The 22,498-nt window shown below is 45.0% G+C and overlaps 1 protein-coding gene across 2 annotated transcripts in view; it reads right to left on the bottom strand.

Annotated features, from left to right (window-relative positions):
• Positions 1 to 944: 944 nt before the first annotated feature.
• Positions 945 to 22,498, bottom strand: part of ndrg3a (ndrg family member 3a) — a 31,519-nt gene continuing 9,965 nt past the window's right edge. The window contains exons 2-16 of one of the 2 annotated variants that reach the window (XM_079218456.1): positions 19,699 to 19,782; positions 17,433 to 17,465; positions 8,274 to 8,379; positions 8,030 to 8,150; positions 7,695 to 7,757; positions 7,540 to 7,600; positions 6,466 to 6,552; positions 5,353 to 5,409; positions 4,832 to 4,935; positions 4,453 to 4,518; positions 4,307 to 4,358; positions 4,156 to 4,203; positions 4,031 to 4,066; positions 3,891 to 3,942; positions 945 to 2,063 (exon numbers count right to left, since the gene is read on the bottom strand). In XM_079218456.1, the coding sequence (XP_079074582.1) occupies positions 1,891 to 2,063; positions 3,891 to 3,942; positions 4,031 to 4,066; positions 4,156 to 4,203; positions 4,307 to 4,358; positions 4,453 to 4,518; positions 4,832 to 4,935; positions 5,353 to 5,409; positions 6,466 to 6,552; positions 7,540 to 7,600; positions 7,695 to 7,757; positions 8,030 to 8,150; positions 8,274 to 8,379; positions 17,433 to 17,465; positions 19,699 to 19,755 (1,116 nt within the window). In that variant the 5' untranslated portion in view covers positions 19,756 to 19,782 and the 3' untranslated portion in view covers positions 945 to 1,890. Of the gene's footprint in view, positions 2,064 to 2,557; positions 2,597 to 3,890; positions 3,943 to 4,030; positions 4,067 to 4,155; positions 4,204 to 4,306; positions 4,359 to 4,452; positions 4,519 to 4,831; positions 4,936 to 5,352; positions 5,410 to 6,465; positions 6,553 to 7,539; positions 7,601 to 7,694; positions 7,758 to 8,029; positions 8,151 to 8,273; positions 8,380 to 17,432; positions 17,466 to 19,698; positions 19,783 to 22,498 lie in introns of those variants that run through there. The other variant, XM_079218455.1, reaches the window with a different exon arrangement.

Raw genomic sequence — 22,498 nt, 5'->3', positions numbered from 1 at the left:
CAGCTGTACTGCGATGTCTGGTTAATGCAAAACGGGGACTACATTTTCCCCGTCAGTTCAGTGCTCCCATTCCATTCAGTCACGTTGAAAAAGCAGATAAGAGTCAAACCGCTGCAGAAGCATGACGAAGGTTCCCCCTGCTAGTTACTCCTGCCCTGATTTATCAGTAAAGCGGTAAAGCTCATCCATCATACTGACACTGCAGAACAGTCACAGTAAAGCAATATGATGGGTGATTTTGTTCTTGATTATTTGGGTGTAAAAAAAAATAAAGTGACAGCGGCGCAGCCTTAAGCAATAAATATTTATCAGATATAAGTAATCACTCCATACCAATTTGGGGGTAATCTCTCAAATATTTTTTCTAAATTGCTTAACCAAAAATACTGCATGTCTTGTGATCCAACTCCACGATAAGGTTTTGTATGGTAAAAGAGTTTTGAGTACCATCTTAAATTGTTTGGTTGGACATAAGAAGCGCAACAAATGGACGGACAGACAGACAGAAGTCAGAGCGGGGTCCTTGCTTCGTACTGTACAGATATCACCGCTCCGACCCCCGTGGGGCTTGGTTAATTTCTCTTTGCTGTTAATGGAGGAAAATTATATCCTGATATCACATACCAGAAGTGCCATCGTTTCAGTTTGAAGTCAATCTCCTCGTCTCATTTGCAGTGCAGCTGATCATTGTGCTTTTTTTCACGTGTGCTAAATATAGACAGGCCCATCTGTGACAACAGAAGAAGTTGTCACTGTGGTTGGAAACTAACTCACCACTGTCACCTCACTTTTCCACGAACAGGGGAGGAAAAGTACAAGCACTCACTTAGTACTAAGCATACAGAACTTTCTTCCTCCTTCATTAAAACATATTTACTTGTTGTTCATGTGTGTTTAGGAGGTAGAATTATTGGCAATGTACTGATAAACGAAAACACCAGACATGTTGTCATGTTGTAGCTTTATTCAGTAGTAATATAAATGAGTTGAATCAGCAGAAAGTGAGAAGCACCCAGTGAAGGGAGTCATACTTTTCACATCAGAACCCATTTGTTGCAGGTCGTTAAAACATCACTGAATAATCTATTCAACAGAACAAAAACGTCAACACAAAAGCAAAAAGAAAAGAAGATGAGCTCAGACACAAAAAGAATACAAAATGAATGAATGAGCGTGCGTGAAGTGAAGGAGTTGACACACTGGTACGTGACTTGACACTAAATGCTCTTTCACATTGTTCAAAAGCAGCTCTCCAGACCTTTAGTTTACTTTTACTGACATTGTGTTACAGTCTGCGATGGTTCTTCCATGCATCACTTTGCCCTAATTTCTGCAGCTACAGTAGGTTTAGTGTTCCCTCTGGATACTTTGTGACTAATTCGGCCTCACATTGCAGAAAGATTAGGATTAAAACACAAAGATACAGTTACTCAAAATCAATGCAGCCTACACGTTTAGAGAGCACAACAGGAAAGACCAGTTCAAATAGTAAAAGTGTTGTACCTTGCAATGCATGTTAATCTAAACACATGGAGCATTTCTATAGTGTTTGTGTGTGAAGACATTTAAATCAGAGACGATGTGAAAAAAATAAATAGAAAAGGTTGGGGTTGAACAGTAAATGATATGGTTTAACCATTGGAACACATTTGAACATAGTTAATGGTTTCTGGTAAGAATGTGACACTGTATTAAATATTCAATATTTAATTATATGCATCTGTTAATATATTTATTACATCTTCTTTTCTAATAACATAGTTCATTACAGATCCCCCTGGCGTTGAGTTGCGTAGGAGCGGGATGAGAGAAAGAGAGAAAGAGAGGGGGAGAGAGAGAGAGAGAAAGAGAAAGAGAGGGCACATCAGTTACTATGGGAATGTGCAGAGTTTAGCAGGACACCTCCATGGTCTGGGGTCCGGCCTGGTTGTCCAAGGCCCCGGTGGCGCTGCCCTCCAGCAGGCTGTTGAGGTTGTTGCGGCTGCGACTGCTGTCCATGGAGGTGATGCTGGAAGAGGAGGTGGTGCGAGAGCGAGCCAGACGAGTCATTCCTACTGACGGCACTGAAAGAGAGAGAGGCGCATTAACACTCCACTCGCACGGCGGGAGCACCTAAGATACCTGGATGCAGCAACGACGACACAACAACAAAAGTGCGTACCATGCAACCAATTCTATAAAATGAACAAAATATGCAACAGAAAATCATTGCATGGGTGTCCACTGTTGAAATAAACATAACAGTGAAAGCAGTGCAACAGCAGAACACAGCAATCCAACTGAAGGGACTGAGGAAGCCGGCATGTCATGCAGCAAAACAGGAAACTGAGAACAGAATCCATGCTAATGGGACAAACTGAACTCCAACAGGGAGGTGAATGTATGCAGAACGATCTCACTGTGGCTATGTCCTCACACGGAGCTGCTGTTGAATACCAATATCAACCAGTGCTCTCTGGAGAATTTCTGCATACATTGACATTCATCCGCTGTGGAGTAGTACGAGGGCAGAGGGTTCAAAGCCTTCTAGTCTGACTACTGCTCAAAAACCCGATACCTGAATCGCTGCTCAGGTGACTGAGAAGAACGTAGGGAACTGCAAGCAATGATCAGAGAAGGAAGAAAGGAGAAGAAAGGGAGAAATGTTGAAAAGATAGCTCTCGTGTTGCTTTATTCCACCGCAGTGTATTTCTGATAACCTGTTGCAGCTTGTGGTCATTGAGGACAGAAGAAAAGCTGTTTGCTGGCAACAACAGGTAAGAAATCATAACGTGTACAAACTAGACTCATTCCCATACTCTTGTACGTGGTTGTTCTCTCTTTTGCATTTCACTTTGTGGCAATGTGTTAATGAGGGAAAAGCAGCTTTCAGAAACATGCTGAGGTGTTGAGATTTATTTTCCACACTTTCTCTGCGTGAAAGCACTCTTTTTAATCAGTTTTAATCCTGCAGTGGCATTTACTCAACAGGGAGACCCGGTGGCCTTTAAAGCAACACTGAGGCACTGACATACTGGCTACACCCGGGGGTGCCTCCCACGGTGTAGGGTTTGGGAACAGGAGAGAGCAAAAGAGAATTAGCGTTACAGATATACACCAGACACACAGAGACAGGCGTCATCTGTGTGGCCGGAGCAAGCAAACCTACAGTGATGACTTCATACATCCATAGAGGCTTGTTGGTGCACTGAAAGTCAGCACGGTCTGACAGAAATGTCTTTATTGTTTTTTCTTTGCGGATGAATGACCTGGAGGCCTGTTTAAGTATGCACCTTTGAGTCTCTCTAGAAAGAGACGGCATCATTAAACAGTTCTGGATAGAAAAAAATAGAAAAAAGATCACACCAGGCAAAAAAACTAAAACAAAGTTTTACGCCCACTTCAAACAGAACAGTAAGTGAATTGCTGTTCGGTGTATCTCGAGCGCCTCTGTCATTTCAGACATGCTAGAAGCACTCACACCTCACCTACTGAGGCTTGTGGGGACCACACACTGCAAAGAGCAGAGAGGAAATGGCGTTAGCGTCCTCTGAGCCACTCAGGCTGTCTCTCCGTGACCTGGCTGACAAAGAACTGTGTCTTTTCATGCACTGCTGGCCACAGTCCAAACCCCATCAGCAGGGGTGTTGAGCAACAACTCATTGGAGACTGCAGTGAAAACAATCCTCATCTAAGTTACTGTTGTTGTTGCACTCACGTCAACAGGAAATTCGGTGTCTACCACAGACAAACCTAGACCACAAACACGTCACGCCAAAAAGTTTTAGCCTGTAAACAATTTTTGGACATTCAATATAGAGGCGACTAGTTTGAACTGGTAGTATTTTATATTGAGATGTTTTTACTGACAAACCACAAGTAGCAAAATACATGCGAGCATGTGTACTTACTGTAGCCCATTCCCTGAACAAAGTACTTGAAGGCCTCGGCAAGTTTCCCTGGCTGTGAGCAGATAAAGGGATCAAAGTTAGAAGATAATTTAAACAAAGAAAATTGGAAATCGACCAAACATAAAACATAAAAAACAAACCTGCACAACTTGAGGCAAGCCTCCACAATCAGCCATCTGGAGAAAATCGTCAGTCTTGTTAATAACTTATTTGTTCAGGCAAAATAAATTACATTTTATTCATCAACAAATGCAAAAAGCTTCACCTTTAGCAGCGTGCTCTTGGTTGGATTTAACCTGGAATTGCACTCCACCTGAAACAACAAGAAGGTTACTGCTGAGCTCAATAAAAGAAGGACCAACTGCAGACAAGTCCCAAAGATTCTCAGGTTACTGAGATGACGGAGTGTAACTCACCACAGCCTCAACAGCAGGGGATGTGTCGCCGACCACCAACAACGCAGGGCAGCTGGATGGGAAAAGAAGATGAGGCGTAAATATTCTCAACACCGTGCACTCAGGAGACAAACGTTCATCAGTGTCGTCTTAGTCCCAAAACCTACAGTAGTGTGTTGACTGTATCCTCATTCAGACCTACGATTGGCCTCTCGATCTCCAGTTCCCTGCGGCTGCAGGGAGACAAATTCGGATTCAGTTAGTGGAGCAGGAACAACGTGATTCGTCAAAAAATGTAAGGAAACTCGGCAGGAATCCAGATTTTCTGTGCACCTCATGATTTACTATTACACCCTTGTCCTTTGTAGTGTTTGATGTATTGCTTCTTTCTATATTCAGATCTGGCTTACTACACGTTCTGATACTGGAAGAAGATTTGACCGCCGTACCCATAAATGTGATCAAGAACACTACGACTGAGGGAAAATGCTGCTTACAAAGCTGTTCATGTACAGTACAGTGTATGTATAATGTATTGCTTCATACTATTGGTAGGAGCCACAGAAGAGGGCCAGGTTGTCCTGGTTGATGTCCTGGGTGATGTGGAGGCGGTAGGTCTGGGTCAGCTCCAGGTTGTCCGTCAGCTCATCCTGGAGTAAAGCAGATTAGTTCAAATTAACCAAGTGGTTGACCCCACATAAAGTGCAATAAAGCAGCAAATATTGAACGTACATGTGTTAAAATGTGCATCCGTCGTCCTGACAAACCGTGGGATTAGTATATACAGTATGCTAAGCTTCAGCACCAGTTATTAACTCAGTCTGTAATCTCCATGTCACAATCTACCGTCTATATATCCAGCAGGACAGAAATAGAATAATTAGAAAATGCTTGTTAAAAAAGCGAGATGAGGCAAAGGTACCGAGGGAAATCAAGAAAAGCCTCCTCGGGTTCTGTCAGTGTGTCACATTGTCAATAAAAAAGGTCACCCATCTCTCGCTTATTAGGAGAAACAGAAATGACAGAAATTAGCACATGGTGAGTAATGTACTGCAGGAGAAACTCACAGCGCTGAAGTGGTGAGCCATGATGATATCCACCAAGTTACTGGTCCATCCAGACAGCTGCACACGAGAAGACAGATCCAGTTAAGACAGAAACAAGAGCTCACCTTTTTATTTTATTCATGTAGTAACTTAATGGTTATGGCTATATAACCTTGCATGTGTTTCCATGTAGTGTATGCACTGACAGCTTTGTTTGATTTTGACCTTTATAAAAGACGCAATTACAGAAATAAGTCATATTGTGGAGGATGTCCTGGCGACCTAGTAGTTGTTGTGGCACATACCTTTAATAAAGAAAAATCTTGTCTCGTCTCTTATCGTTTTCTTTTATAAATTGTGAATTGGTTTAGACGAATAATAACGAGAACAGGTGAAGTGCGGGGATTTTAATTTGTATGGGACAAAGGTCATATTGGTGCTACACTAACGTGGCAAAGAATGTTCTCCCCTGATCAACCTTGTGCAGTACACACAACAATGTACAGCTCACAGTATTAAAGTACAGTAGTAGTAGTAGTAGTAGTAGTAGTCACAGTATGGCGCCCCATTGTGTCCTGCACTTGTGAAGCAAATTGTTCTACTCAAAATCATACAGATCAAAATGAATGAACACTGCCATTCTTACAAGTATTTGAGTACACCTTAGGTTTGATTAACTTTGGGGGGGGGTTAGAGATTAGAGACTACATTAGAGTCCCTGCCTGTGTTTTTAATGGAATTCATAAACGCTTGCAAATCTCAAGCTTATCATTTTTAAGTCTCTTCAAAACAATATTCTATTCATCAAAATATTGTAAATAAATATAATTCTACATCAAATATACTGTTGGTATTAACGACTTGGTGTTGGCCTCCATGATTCCACGACTAGTGATCTCATTGAGGTCCTTCATCATATAGAATATAAACGCGACATACCATAAAACAGTGAGCTTGAAATAGTTTGGGTAAAGAGCATGTGCAGGAACTACAAAAGGCATTCATTAATAACCGCCTGACAAATGGCTGGAAACTGAACGGAAAGGGCTGGTTAATTATTGAAGCAATAGCTTCATGTATGTTGCAGAGTGTGCTGAGGACTTCCTAGGTTCATGCTGCAGCGGTAACACCGACCTTTGAAGCGGCCCAGTCGATCCAGCCTTCAGCACATGGGTCCACGTTGATCAGAACCAGCCCCTCCACCAGGGTCGGGTTGTTCAGCTGGGAGGAGAAGAGCACGGTCAGTTCAGACGTAGTACGGACAGTTAGTATGGACATGGCTGTTATCTGTGGTGAGTTAACAGCTTTCCCTTTTCTCTCTGGCGCAAAACTACAGCGCTTTATTTTCATTGTATATTCTATTGTAGATTGAATTGTAAATTTAAACATGCTCCCATTTCTTGGACTCTGTTTATTGTTTAATGTTATGCACCACCCGCCATGACAAATTCCTTGTATGTGAAAACATACATGGCAATAAATGGTTCTGATTCTGAAACCACTGCAGTGTTTTCTAAAGTGGTAAAAAGTGAAGCATGTCTGTTTGTTCATTTGCCTGAAGACAGAAAGAGGGTGTCAGGGGAAATCTAAGGCCCACCTCGTCCAATGTTGAGGGAATAGTGCGGCTGCTGCTTTCAAATGGGATGCAAATGCGATGCAGCAACAGCTGCTATAAATCTATCAAGGGTAACCTCGTTTTATTCCAAGCCGGTTAGAGAAAATGCAATTCAGAATCAATTTCTCACTAATTCCAAACAAGAGCAGACTCTTCCATAGAGAGGCTGGGAATATGACTACTAATCCCTACACTTTCCCTTTTTACCCTGACCGCCACCATCTCTCTATTATTCATCTCTCAGCGCTCTCTTGCTCCTCTCTGTCACGTCTAGCTCTTTCTGCTCTGTTGTACACACATCGTGCTTATTTTAGCCCCACCGAGATGAGTGCGGAAACAAGATGTAGGAAACTAAAAAGGAGAGAATCACCAAGGTGATTCATCATTTGGGGAATGGCAGCTTATGCAGCAGACCGTGGAGAAACCTGAAGCCCCGTGTGGGCTTGATGGGGGGGCTTTAATGTTTAGGGTAACAAGCCGTGTGGCCGAAAATCTTCAATTAAAAAAAGGGTGAATCTGAGAGATCGGGGGGAGAAGATTAGAAAAAGAATGGGTTTGAAAGTGTCGACGTTCTGGTACAGATGGGCACTCACTGCAAAGCGGCTGAGGATGTACGCCCCCGCTCCCACGCCGATGGCGATCACACTGTTGACCCTGCAGAGAAACCAGTGGTTAGTGCGGGACTGGAGATGAATAGTTAGATCAAGCACATTATCTTTGATCAGCCGTCAACATGGGAGCCACTGACTTGAGCTGAGTCATCACAGAGGGCAGCATTTCCGCCAGCTCATCCATGGTCGGGTAGCGATAACTGGAGAAAGATGAAACGCACGTGAGTCCATGTGAGTAGAGGGTCATTTCTTCATGTTTGAACCCACCAGAGAAACTTAATTAATCGTAATTCTAAATACTCATGCACTTTTTTTTTGAGACAAACACGGTGAACAATGAATGTGCTCCAAGAAAATGAACTACATACTAATTTCTCATTTTGACTAAATTAATGGATCATGGCTCCTACATTAGCACTGATAGCAATGGGTTCCCCTTCCTCAGTACATGCAAAACCAGACCGACACCCACCTGCTGGGGAAGGGAGGTGCACCCTCCTGCTGGCCGGGCGCGTCCACGTGAACCACCGCAAAGTGCTGCGTGATCTCCTGCATGTCCTCATAGTTGAACAGGGTGTTGAAGCACGACTTGTCTGGAACGATGCAAACAGTTCAGGAGTTTAGACTCTGTGGAGGACCCGTGTGTGACTAAAACAAAAGCGTTTCGTCACACCCAGGACATTGTGTATCGATGATTCTATTTCGGGCTGACTCACGGTTGAGGCCGATGTCGTGATAGGTGAGGATGACGGGTCTATTGCCCTTTGGGACGCCTCTCATTGTCACATGGAGAACGCCATGAGGAGTCTCAATGTCATGCTCCTGCAGCCACAATGAAGAGGAAGAAGAAGATTAACTGTGGGAGAAATATTCGATACTGATGCGAAAATACATGGTGTGCTTTAGGTAAAATAAATGCACCTAAGACCTAAATGTTTCGCTACTTTAATGTGGGCTGTGTTGTCTGTCTGTGGCATGGCCAATCTTATCACGTTTTAAAGCATAGTTCTGGCGTTAATGCATGAATAAACAAAAACAATTATGTCTTTGTAGCTTGAGCCCAATATAGTTTTACTTCAGAACTCCAGCGTCATCCATAAATGATTAAAAACACACGTAGGAGCCACTTGGTTGACATGTTCCTCCATTGCGAAGAACCTAGCTAATAACTTTTAAAATAGTATAAAACAGGGAACTAAATCCTTGAGCATTCTCAGTAATGTCTGCACAACACAGATCATCATTAGAGATAGAAAATGCAGTCACAGAGCTGTTCCAAAAGAAACAACACGTGCCATGTTCATTGTAAGTGGTTTAAACTATTTTTGGAACATCAATGGAGTAGCGTAAATTAATTGAAGTATTGTTTTATTAATCAGACTTTTTTTAATAATAAAACTGCCTCATGATTTTAGCAGGGGATTATGTGTTATATTGTGTGGGCTTTTTCCTCTATACATTAACATTATCTCAGCCAAGCACAAAGCTGTTTTTTACCACAACAAACAAACTCAGAACTATTACAGCTAAAGAAAAGAAAAAGAAAGAAACAATAAAACATTTGAAATGCCTGAACTATGCGTGGACACAACAATCAGACACAGGAGACACATTCGGTAAAGTAAACACCCAACGGCCACAACATGAAATTTAGGGTTTTTATCTCAGGTTGAGGATGCAAAGCATACGCCTCTTCTCCACCACACATTTCAGGTACCCTTGAATAAATAAAGCACAGAATGGGCTGTCGGTGAAACGGTCTTTTCCTCTCGGGAAAGTCATTTTTTATCACCAGGTCTGAGACGCACAGCGCTTTCATAAGTATGACTCGGCAAAAACAACTGTCTTTGCAGAAAGACCCATTCAAATTCAAAGCGGTCACACCAGCTTCATTCCCTCCAACGCTTTCTTTTGAATGCATTTATTTATCGAACACAAGGATGCCCCACGTCAGTACTGTCCGTCTAACAAAAAGCACATTAAATGGCTTCAGGGTAGTTTCAGATGACACTTAATTTGACTTGAAGGCAAGAAATGTGATGAAGATAAATCGGAGGAATTAGTTTAAAGATGATGGCAAAAACAATCAGAGGCTCTCGGTGAGAGAGTGTAGGAAGTGACAAAATTATGAAGTGATGAAATATACAGGAAGTGAAGTCCGTTTCCAGACTTCACTCCAAATCACAAACACACACACTTCCCAAGGTCAGCATGACTTGGTGCTGCATATGAGGGTGTGCATGGCGTAGCTGTATGTGTGTGTGTGTGTGTGTGTGTGTGTGCTGCTCAGAGCAGGAGAGCCTGGGTGGGGCGCAGCGCCTGCCTGGTCTCAAGGCCCAGTGGTCATCAATAATACAAGAGAGCGAGCCCGGGCGGACGAGAGATACAGGTTATGGCTGACAGACACAGAGGGAGCGTGACTCGGACTGGTTCCCACTATATGCATGTTGTCTGACGGATGTGTGTCACAATCTCTTCAGAGGAGATAAAGGCACATGCTCAAGGACAAGGCTGCAGTAATTTGCATCTGCAGTCTGTAATGGACATAGTGTCACAAAAAGGGGGTGGGGGGAAGGAGAAAAAAACTAATTTAGTCAGCAACAGAATGAGATATTTTCATTCGTGTGGGCGTTAGTCGCACAAAAGTATGCACACGAAGCAACCCCCACTGACTGTCTGCTACAGTCTACCGATACTGTGATATAACCTCCCAACCTGGAATGGAATAAACCCAGAAGAACGCCCCCTGCTGGCAGGAAGCCTTGCGTTTATCGGAGGCCTTTTCACAGTTAACGAAATTATTCTGCCAACGCGGCCTGTTGTGAGAGTGTGTGTTTTTAAGAGAGGGGGGGGGGGGCAAACAACCTGTTATTGACTGACTGAGAGGAATCTCATCATGGCTGTGTTGCTGCGGATTTTTGTATTTTATTTGAGACAAGGACAGAGTCAAGGACATTCTAGAAAGAGAGGCTGTGTAAAAGTAGAGGCTTTGCTCTTAAGTAACCAGGCAAAAACATTTGTGCAAATGCCTGCCTTCTGTTGTCTGTGTTGGCACTGTACATATGCGCCAGAGAAAGCAGGCGTGTACGCCCCACCAGTCATAGAAAATAAAAAAGGTGATGACAATATAGGGGGGGGTGAGGGTCGAGTAAGAAGACAGAGAAACCGAGAACAGGGGATGGAGAGTCTGGAAGTGGATGGGAGGAAATGGAGCGTGAAAGCAAGCAGGGACAAAGTGACAGTAAGGAGGAAAGAGAGAGAAAACAGAGGGAGTCCTGTATGACTAACAGAGGTATGTGCCCTGTAACAGAAGGGGCGCTTTGCTTTAATTCCTCATGCCTCTCCGGCCATGTCCTGGCACAAACAAGGGTGGAGAATCATGCAGAAAAGGGCTTTGGAAAGGGAGCAAGGGAGGGGACGTTTTATCCATTCATTTAGCTCATGGCGTAGTTTAAAAGCTGTATTGATCTGGGAGCGCTGCACAGACACACACGGGTATACATGGACACAGCAACATCTCAAGAAAACAGACGTGGGGTGGGGCTGCGAGCCTGGACAGCTAGAGGGTAAATAAAAAGGGAGCACACTGCAATGGCAGCAACCTCTTTTCGTCTTTGATACATTCATGGTGGCTAAGAGTTGGACAATAAGTGTGTGTGTGCGTGTGTGTGTGTGTGTGTGTGTGTATGTGTGTGTGTGTATGTTTGTGGAGTGGTTGTAGATGAGACAGGAATACTAAGTAGGGGTTTGTGCTTTGAGGAGAGGGGCTCCAGGAGGTTGACCGGGGAAAACATGGAGCCTAGCACTTGGGTTTGGGCGAGGGAGGTGAAAAATAAAAAATAAAGAGCAGTATGTCATGCTGTTCCTCTTCCCGCAATCCCTCTCTTATCAATCCCTCCCCCCCCCCCGTTTTTTTCCACACCCTGCCAGGAACGACATCAATCACCCCCGAGAGCAGCATTACAGGGCAAGAAACAGCCAGCAGCCTGCAAATGAATTCAATGTATACACAAGAACATACAAGACATACACACATCCACGTCTCTTATGCACGTTCTCCAGTGGGATCGTCCCAGGTACGTGCACCCGCGGCTCTGCTTTGACACAAACACAGCAGTATGCATGTATGTCATCGAAGCAGTGGGTTGAAACTACACACTACAAAACTGTGTGTGTGTGTGTGTGTGTGTGTGTGTGTGTGTGTGTGTGTGTGTGTGTGTGTGTGTGTGTGTGTGTGTGTGTGTGTGTATTTAGGGGGGGGGGATGAGTGACTTCCCTGCCTATTTTCAGTGATAGCAGAATAAGGAACAATGCTGGCACTATGCACCATCCACAGCTGGTATGGATCAACACAAAAGTAAACATATGAGGCGTTCAGAAACGTGTGTCCAGAAAACACACAAATACTAACAATTCTACTGATAAGACCCCTGTGACAGGCACGTACATATCATTTGGTTGTGGTATTTGCAGATTCAGAGAGACACTTGAGCACTACCACATACACACACTTTTATATCGCCACATTAAAATTCACCAATGCACCCTCAGCATGAGCAGACTGCACACACATGGGCACTGTGTGACCTGTAGGCGCGCGCACACACATACACACACACACACACACACACACACACAGAACAAATGTTCACCCCACACTAGCAGCTGCCCAGAGAGAAAAAGACCCAAAGCCTAAGCCTTCTGCTGAAGGTGCTGACAAGAAAAGCCAGGAAAGACCCCCACCAGAGTTTCCCATCCTCGAGCCAGCTGCTGTCACCTTCTTTTGGGAAACCGCACAACAACCTCCAACCCTAATCCTAACCAAAAGCCCCTGCTGCAAGGACCCAACCAGGTGTGTCAAGGCAGGCAAGATGCATTTGTCACTCACCACTCCATTCCCAGAGCATGCAATCTGGTCCAGGTCCAGAATAGCTGACATGTTTTTCCCACGCAGGAGAGGAGTGTGTTGTGCTATGTGCAAGTGTGTGCTGGGCAGCTTTGAAGATCTCCAAAAGGAGGAGGAGGAGGAGGAGGAGGAGGAGGAAGAAGAAGAAGAAGAGGAGGAGGAGGAAGGCGGGAGCGTTGGTAGGAAGGGAGGGATGTAGGGTGAGGAGGCGAGAGCAGCAGCAGCGACAAGGAAGACCAAGAAGAGAGGGAGGAGAAAGACACAGCGGAGTGAGGAGGAGATGGGTAAATAATCTGAATGGAAGCAGAAGAGGGGGGTGGTGGTGGGAGGGGAGGGGGGTGGTTGGATAAGATGCAGAGAGAGAGAGAGAGAGAGAGAGAGAGAGAGAGAGAGAGAAACAGAGACGAGAGGTGGGAAAAAGAGTCGGAGAAGCGACAGAGGGGGAGGAGAGTGAGACTGCAGTTTGTGCTTTAGTAGTCACAGCGCGTACGTACACCCAGCCACCGGTGCGTCTAATTGGATTGCGGAGGGTCAGGTGGGTAGAGGGTGGGGCTTAGAGGAGAAAAGAGGGATGGGGGTGGGGGGACAGCAGAGAGGGGTGGGTGCGATGGAGAGGGGTGAAAGGGTGCAAACGATGCAGAGGCAGTCCTGCAAATGGGCAGGCCGCTGACGTCACGCCGTGATACTGATGAAGTGAGGAGAGGAGGAGGCCGACTTGACAGCTCGTCCTGGACTGTGTTCTGCATCAGCAAAATGGCTGCTGATCACTGAGATTCAGCAACAATTGTCTTCAGGTTCACTTTAGCTTCACCTTGCTAAGGGAGAAGACCGAGTGACCTCAGGAGGACATGAGAAACCTGCTAAACATGAACATCCATAATCAGACTCCTTGAATAACTTATATATGAAAGACTCAGCAGGACTACGGTAAAATGCAGCAGTCTGATATGCACCAAAAATAGCTTTGCAGCAAATTTTGGCTCGTAGTATATTGACATTCAAAAATATAACCCTCAGCATGTTCTTAGCTTACCAGTAAATTAACCCACAATGAACTATTTTTATTCACATTGACCGCCCCACATGGGAGGATCTGTTTCCTCTGAAGCTGCTTCTGAATCATTTGATCCTCATAGTTTATTGATCTCCCCTTTTCTACTCTCCTCTGCCAGTAGTGTGTGGCGTCACGCCTCAGCTCGAGACGGGCTGCTCTCTGCAGCCAATGGCACGTGTGCAAACGGCACAGAGTGGGCGGGCTCACGGAGAGAAGGGGCGCTTCATTGGTTGATCATTGTTGCAGCAAGTTCGGTTGTGTACTGATGTTTCTCCTCTAAATGTTTCCTGACCTAACATACAGAGGGTGCCACTGACACAACATGTAGTGGGTGTGCATTAAGAGAAATAAACACTTGACATGCAGTTCAGACGAATAAAGTAATACAGGTATGACAAATATAGATATGATCCGCACAGAAGGATACCACAAGAGCGCTTTTAGCACACAAAAAACAACGTAGTTAAGAGTTCATTTAGTTCCATTTCCAGTCATCCAAGCGAGAACATGACAAATTGTGGAGACACTGATTTTATGCCAGATTATGGAGGACGTGTGATTAGTCACATCGGCTCATGGAGATGATGCGTCGTGACCGAACACAGGAGCAGGTCTGTGTCGAGCAGGACGGTGCGGTCGGAGGAGAGACGCTCTGGTCTGCATAGCTCAGTTCAATGCAGAGCTTTGCGTTCACACAGCCAGACTTTGAGGTTTGATTTTAACATGTCCAAGCATATCAAAAGCTCATGGAAACATTTGGTATTAAACGGTGGAGCACATGGCACGGCACAGTGTGCCACATTACGTGGTCAATTTGATCCTTTTCTAAGACGGTGACCCCTGTGCACTGCACTACATTTCCCCAAAAAGAGACCACATCACATGGACCATGGTCCTGCAGCCACACAATGGACAGGCTTATGGCGCCCTCTGCTGAGCTTCATGAGATGGTGAGGATTTAAAAACCCCAAGACATGACTTGGCCGCAGATGACTTCTTCTAGTAATTGTGTTGGAATAGATAAGAGGAGAAGTCGTATACAAATTGGACACAACCACAAGATGTGAAACCTAGTAAGTGATTATCAATACAGTTCATTAAAAAAAGAATGATCTAATAATGACATTCATGAGCTCACAAAACATTTTTAGACAAAAAAGCATCAAATGCATCCAGATTCCACAAACACAGCAAAACACCATCAACCCTAAGATGTTCTGTTTAAAAAAAAAAACTACAGTCAGCCATTTCCGTGAGGTAAACTCGGTGTTCACGGGTGGACGAGGCTGACTCACACCTTCCTCCCCTCTTCGCTCTGCAGTGATGCAAGCAGGACATCTTAAGAGACACAAGACTGCAGCACCACACCCTCTAGTTTCTCCTCTCTGACTCCACCTCAACACCACCACTACTACGCCCAACGGCGCTCTCCTCATGCAGGTGTGGGCGGTGCTGACTGCGATGGCTGCAGTACCTAGGAACCGCCTGCGGTAGGAGCTTCAGTACCAGGCAACCAGCTGGATTTGTCCTCCAGCTGCTGGAATGTCACATCCTTGCTCAGAGAGACGGTGTAGCAGAGAGGACGCCTCCCCCACACACGCATACTATATATTCATAGGAAGCCTCCTGCTAATGCCTTGTACTGCATGTGGGCTCTGGTTGTTCTTGTATTATTAAACTGTGGCAGTCAGGAACAATGACAGACCTTATTTCAACAACTGGCTCTTTTTGTTTTTTTACATCCCAATGGAGCTTGTGGCAGTTTATGTTAAACCAGCAAGACGAGCCTTGTCCAACACTTGAACACAAAAATGCACAAGATTTAAATAGCAATTCCTGTTGCTAACACTCCCCACGCAGCATACATTTGAACTTGTAGGTAAAGCTCCTTCGTTACTAATAACAACTCCATTCATGTGTGCCAGTAAGCCATGACAGAGTCGACGTCGTGCATGAAACCAGGACCATGGAACTGAAGCCGCTAAATGAGATTCGGTTGTCATTGATTTTTATCAATTACACATGGGCGTTTTCTGCTGTGAGTGACGTGAAAATGTCTCCAAGAAAGAAAAGAAAAAAAGCCTATTATCATGATATATTATAGCTATAAAGTTATCACTTAAGTGTTGAAGTAACATAATTTATATGGACATTTTTGCAAATACCCCAAGAATCAGATATGTCTTAATAATTACTTTAAGACCATAACCGTGCGAGGTCAAAATGGCCGCCATAGAAATAAGGTCAAATACACGTAACCCCCAATACCACCGAGACACATTCTGGTACGCTTCAGTCTTTTAAGTGCAACTGCAGTATACCTGAACTGAATCAATAAGAGGATGAGTGGAAAGAAATACGACATGCTGAAACACACAAAATACGAGCGCCTGAGTAAGAGCACCGTTTTCTTCTGACTGTTAATGTTTTAGTGACAAAGCAGGACAGGACTGGAGGATGTAGCATGCCAGCTCCAGCTAACATGCTTTACTCTCCTCCCCTGCCTGCAGCAGCTATATTTAGCTCGGGTGGGATGCTGGAAGCAGCCATGACTGCAGAAAGTGAGAGAGGGATGAAAGATTTAACCCTTTGCAGCCCTGATGATGCTAGTGAAACACAGCAGAGATGTAAGACTCCCTGCAGGGAAAAAGCGAATTGCACAGCACAAGGCCCCAAAAAAACACATCAAAGAAAGGCACCTGGAACAGAACCCTTTTTTTTCTTGAATGATAATTATTCCTCTATTGTCACATAAAAGACCTGACTGGTGAAAAGACAAGCACAGAGGATGTCACACAGAAACAATCACACGAACAAACACAATCTTACTGTGGAAGACACCAGCAACTATTAAACGATGTCTATAATCGATTTGCTTGTCAGCGATACCTCTTCCTGACATATACACCGTAAGGGTCTCCAGAGGCAGGGGTTTGAGCAGTACAACTGGTCATGAAGTGCTTAAAGACAAAAACTGTCTGATGCCAAAGTCCACGAGTCCCCAAAAGTGTGTTTATTTTTTAGGTATTCTGCTTTATTGCTGGGTTTGACAGTAGAGTGGCGAGAGAGAGAGAGAGAGAGAGGACTTGCGCTTAATGCTTTGTGTTTGGAACAACAAGCAAACACAATGCTAATCTCTAAATCTTCCTTGTAGGGGGAGTCCAAAACCCCGCCCTAAATGAAAGTAGTCAATCACCAATAGGATTGTATGTTGGCTTTTCAAATCAGTACAAATGATCCATAATCCACAGAAATAACAGTAAATATAAGTCCTGAAAACATTCATGCTAAACAAAGCCACCCTTAAAATGATTCCTGATGTTAAGCGAGTGGCTCACAACAACCAGCCAAGAATTGACATTCCAACCAATAATGGCCCACTAATAATTTTCTGTATTGTCTTCAGTATACACACACTCTGGTAGTGTCCTTGTGCTTTCTCACTCACCAGTGCAATGGCATGAACTGAAAATTCAAGTGACCTTTCTCACACACACACACGCACACACACGCACACACACACACTTTTTTTATTGTATTGTGCTCCAGCCAAAAGGAGCAAAAGGACAAACTTGAAGAAACAGGAAAAAAAAGAGAGGTGTACGACAAATGCACTCACCTTAAATGAATGGCCAATATGGTGGATAACCCTCATCAATTCCCCCCCCCCCCCAAAAAACGCCTATATTTCACTACCAAATAATAGTGTTGTGCAGTACCTTTTTTTTCTTTCTTCCTGTGAGGAACAATGATCAGATGTAGGGCAAACAAACAAATGGCTTCAGTGGTGGTAGGGGGTGGGGTGAGAATGGGGCCATGTACAAATGCCCCCAACCCCCTTCCACTCACAATAACACAACAGCGTCTCCTCAAACCATTGGTGCTTTGTGTAGGAGCGGTGTGAGCAGCACTCACCTGGCAGTCGAAATCTTGAAAGTTGCGTGCGTTCTGCAAGAAAAGTAAAAGAGGGGGGTTTAAATAAAGCATAGGCTCATATGACATATACATGAAGCCAATACTAATAATACATATTGTACTGGTGTAAAACAGCTTCAAGATGTAATATCTATTAGTATTGGCTACAATTTCTGAATAGAGTGATTGGATTTCATGTAGTGGTTTATAGATCTTCTGGTCCAACCGTTAGGTTGGGATCATACTTGTGACCATTCTCTGATCACAGCTGGTTTAACCTTGTGCTTTTGAGTGACAATTGTGTTCTTCTATGCCTCTTAAATCATCCTCATCCTCACTGTAAGTTTCAATATCATAACAACTTCCCTGTAACATAAGTAACGTTGAAGCATGCTTCCAGAGTATTGTCTCAGTTGCCGTTTTGTCTTTACACAGACAGCAGGAAGCTAAAGAATAGACGGGCAAAAACGTGAGAGTGGGCCGCAACAATAAAGGAAGACTCTTGTGGGGATTCAATTTGTGGGCCAGACCAGTAGGGTACATATTGGCGCAGAGGCAGATGGTGGCTTTAAAGCACTCCCTTTCTTCTTCCTGCTGGAATAGCTGTGCAGCAGAAAACAGAGCAAAAACACATCTCTGGCCAAAGTCCACACAATTCCTGCGGAGGTGCTGAAGTATTGATTCAGAATCAGCTTCATCTTTTGTAGAGACAAGATGAAAGCACAAGAAGGAACTAAAAGTGATACTAAAAGCAATACAACCATGAAGAAAATACTTGGGGTGTGTTACTAAAACAAGCTTTAGCACCTTAATGAAGGTCAGCTGCCTCAACGCGAGTAGAGCGATGATGTATGAGAGTATAGACAGGAGAAGGTCCCACATACATATATGCTGTTTGACAATTGAAAATCTAATTTTGCATGGAAGTTGCATTTGGTCAGAAAACTGTTGGAAGTAGAAGACCGTGAGAATATGTAATTAGAAAGACGACACACTCCAGAAGCAGTGTGAGCCACGTCTCTCGCTGAAGCGTGAGTGTTTCGTACACACTCACACGGACAACGCGTTTTGGTCGTCTGCTCCAAGGCTGACAAAACGAGTCGCTGGGTAAAATACGTCAGGCAAGAGAACGTTGCATTTTGTGCGTGGAACATAGCTAAGCTACATAACTAGCTAGCCAGCTAGCCAAGGCAATAGCCATGTTGATGCTGGTGACAAGAGAATCAGCTCACTGATTGGTTTCACACTGAATTTAGTGGTACTCTGACAAGCCTACAACAACAGTCTTGACGCTACACTTAGAGCTACGTTGCTCTTTACTGTCGTCATGGCTACTTTTCTGCTGCAGACAGTACTCGGTTGCTCCTTGTACCTGGCTGCATCATCACTGCAATCAGTCACCAATGTATTATCCTTATGGAAATCAGTATGTGTTCTAATTTCCTCTACAAAAGGATCAGAGAGAAAGTGAGAATCCTCCTTCGTCACTGTTATCATGTCATGATCTCCATCTGCTTTCAGGACTCCTGGTTTGTCTTTTGAAAGAGTCGGCCACTAGGTGGTGTGAGAGGTCAGCATCCGTATCCTTCATTAAGATGTGTTTTGTTTTTTATGGTGTATATTCCCCCCCTGTCTCGTCACACAAGACATGTACACTATGCAGCCGCTCAAGGAGAAAGCAACCCTGCTCCCCCAACCGGATCCTTCACCACTCACTTCTCCTGTGAGGCGCCGTACCCTCCTGACTGTCTGTGACAGCGGCCCGGGGAGAGAACAAAACACTCTCATCAGCTAATCAGCTGTTGAGACGGAGCAGGGAAAGGAAGACAGAGGAGGCCAGAAGAGCTTTGATCTGTCATTGGTTTCTTTTTTCCCCTCCTTCAGACTTCCTTCTGTTTTTTCTGCAGTCGCTCACTTGCTACAATCTTTCAAGCTCTTAAAAATAAAGAGATGAGTTTTCTTTAAGTTTCTCCTTTGATCTCTCCTTGTTCTTGCTTGTCTGTCTTTTCTGACTCTCTGGGTGTCTAATGTTCAATGCTCCGCTTCTCTTCCACTCTCCACTTGCTCTCTCCCCTCTTTTCTTTTGCACACTCGACACAGTGAAGCACATATGAATAATTCACTTTGATGAACAGGACTGCAGAGTTTTCCTGCCTTGTGTATTAGCGTATGCTTTTGCCTGAGAGGACCATACGGGCCACTCTGCAGGAGTTGGGTGCCTGTTGCCTCAGCAGCTCGAAACTGTCCTGACCTTCCCACAACTCACCTTATTGGTCAGCAGCGGCTTGATCTCAGTCAGCTGTACATCCTGCAGCTCATCCATCTTCCTGTCTCGTCACTGTAAACCACTCTGTCCAAGAAGAGAAAAGAGAAAACACATTACTTGTTAATAAGCATCGGCAGTGAGGAAAGCACAATTATACAGTGTGAGGATTTTCTTCCCAGCTTCTAAAGGGACTTATCGATATTCTGATCGATTAGTATGGGATTGAAGAAGGTGGCAGCAGGTCACAAGTCAGCCCCGATAGTATTTCTCTCGGAAACCTTGTCGTCTTGAGTCCACATTGGCATACTGTGATATGTGCATTATATGATGATACATGGGCCGGCTGGGAAGGGGGAATGGAGGGATTTTTTTCTTCATCAGTTCTCCAGTCCACACAGGTGGCGTATAATCATGTATCACACAGGCACACAGACACACACACACACACACACACACCCGGGTTTAACAAGAAGCTCTAAAGTCCACCTCATTTGTTTTCTCCTTGAAGCCAGCCGTGTGTCCCTGCACATAATTACCGAACAAGAACACCGACACAAAAGTGTCCCCCTCCCCCCTTTCCCTGAAATGGCACCTCTTCGGCCTCTCCGGTTTGTTCAAGGTGAGGACAGGAAGGGGTATTGAATTGCCTGCCCCTGCCCAGGAGAGCGGCTCATGTTGCACATAACAGCAGATGGAACGTCTGCTTCTTCTAGGTCAGTGCTTACAACTGGAAGACAAACCGGCCTGCGCTGCACCACAAACAGCCTTAAATCAGAATGACGGCGTTTTGCATAACAGAAGCACACAATGCAAATAAGACAAACAAGTAGTGGGGGCAAATTGAGCAGCGGAATAGCCAAATTGGAGGAGCGGTTATAATCACTTCCTGAGTCAGAGCCAACCCCCTGGAACGCCCTTGAGATGCTAGTATCAGATAACCTTCAGGGCCGGTTAGTGGTCATTCTAGCAGCGAGCCAACAGCGGGAGGTAGCAGCAATGGTGACGTAATGCCACATATCTGTTAGCAGCAGTTTTATCCTCCGATTGCCTGACAAAGGTCCGAACAGACAGCTGCCTGTTGACGCATGAATCGGGTCAGAGGTCATCCTGCTTTGCCAACAGATTGCACTATGCCTGGAAACAACCAGGGGAGCAGATGGGTACAACTGAGCACAACAACAAAAACAAACATAACATTTTGGACGTATTCAGCCGTCAGCATGGGGAGTAAAAACATGCCCAGCAAAATCCCTGCTGACAAATCCGGCTCAATGGTGGAACTAAATAATATTTAGACAAGAGAACCAGGAAGAAAGAAAAACAAATACTCTGCATGCTTGAGCGGATTGAGCGTATTGGCCGGATCAATCCAACGTTTCCTCAGGCTGTCACAGAAAGTGGGATGGAGGCAAAAGCTGCTTTAATTGTAAACAGCCTAGCCGGGTAATCGAGGTGTTAAGGGAGACGGGGTAAGGGCGAGCTTGAACCAACTGACAGGCTGACTGGGGTGGCTTTCACCGCCCAGCCCACTGACCCCTCAGACTCCTGGGGGGTGCTCGCAGATCTCAGACTCTTAACCATGCACCAAATCACTTGATATAAACACAAGATCCCATTTAGCAACATGCGCCATCATCGCCACCCTTTCCTACCTACTCCATGCCCGCTCTACCGTTCAGCATGCGCAGCTGTTGCCATAGAGACAAAGCCGGTTGCCGATGTTTATTCTGAGCCGGGCTAGCCCCAAGGGACAGATGTGAGGCAAGGAGTCGCGGGGAATAAATAGTGGTAGAGGATGAGAACTGAGAGAGAAGCTCACAACATGTGCTTTCAGCAGCATTTAAACCCTCCCAAACTCAGGGACTCAAATGAGCCATGCAGGCTGTCGAGAGATAGTGGACTAGAAGATTAGGAACCATGAGTGAATGAGGACGGGCGAAGGGTTGAGAGAGCTGATGATGGAGAACAAGTCCCTGTGGCCTCGACAGCAAGACTGTCTGTTGTGCCGGATCACTCTCGCAAATGGTTTACCCCGACATGGGAATCCGCTTCACCCTCCCTCTTACAAATGAGACACGCGAATTGCATGACGGCTCTCACGCATGACTTCCCCTCGTTGGTTCTTCAGGGTCCAATTCCCCGGGCAGCAGTTTAGCTGCCAGCAAGCAGGGCCTCCTCTCAGCGCTACATAATGCCACGCGGCGAGGGACGAGGAGGCGGTGCCGGGTGAACAATCGACAGCGGACAGGAGGAAAACCACATGAGGCCCGTTTCTACACACCAAAGGTCAACCTTCACTATAGCCTGGTGTCAGCGCGACCTCTGGGGGACGGACAAGTTTGCAATTCCAACACAACTACTGTTGACATACGTCAGCTTAACCTTAGAACACTAATGTTACAAATAGTATCACCATCACTAACGTTGGGTATATTTTACCCGATATAATGTAAATGGTTCAATGGTAATATCCATCCAAATTGTTTTATATTTTACCCGAACACGTGCCTGTTGATAAAAACAGGGATAGGAGCAGGAAGACACGCCTACCTTCAATAACGTCAGTGAGCAGCATGAAGCTACACAAGGACCCACGCAACTCAGACAAAAGCAACACAATGAAAATGACATAACCACAATTGCCCGGGTGAAAATCACCCAACAATGGTGTTCTATGGTTAATAAACGGATAACTTATTTAGCATCCTTCGCTCTCTTGGCATCCACCTGGCACACGCCATCCTGTCTCTACGGCTGAGGAGGGAGAGGCCTTCATCATAATGCTGAGCGGCAGCCGAGT

The sequence above is a fragment of the Taurulus bubalis genome (genome assembly GCF_910589615.1).
Source record: "Taurulus bubalis genome assembly, chromosome: 5".
NCBI lineage: Eukaryota > Metazoa > Chordata > Actinopteri > Perciformes > Cottidae > Taurulus > Taurulus bubalis.
This window is presented reverse-complemented; position numbering and strand designations above follow the sequence as displayed.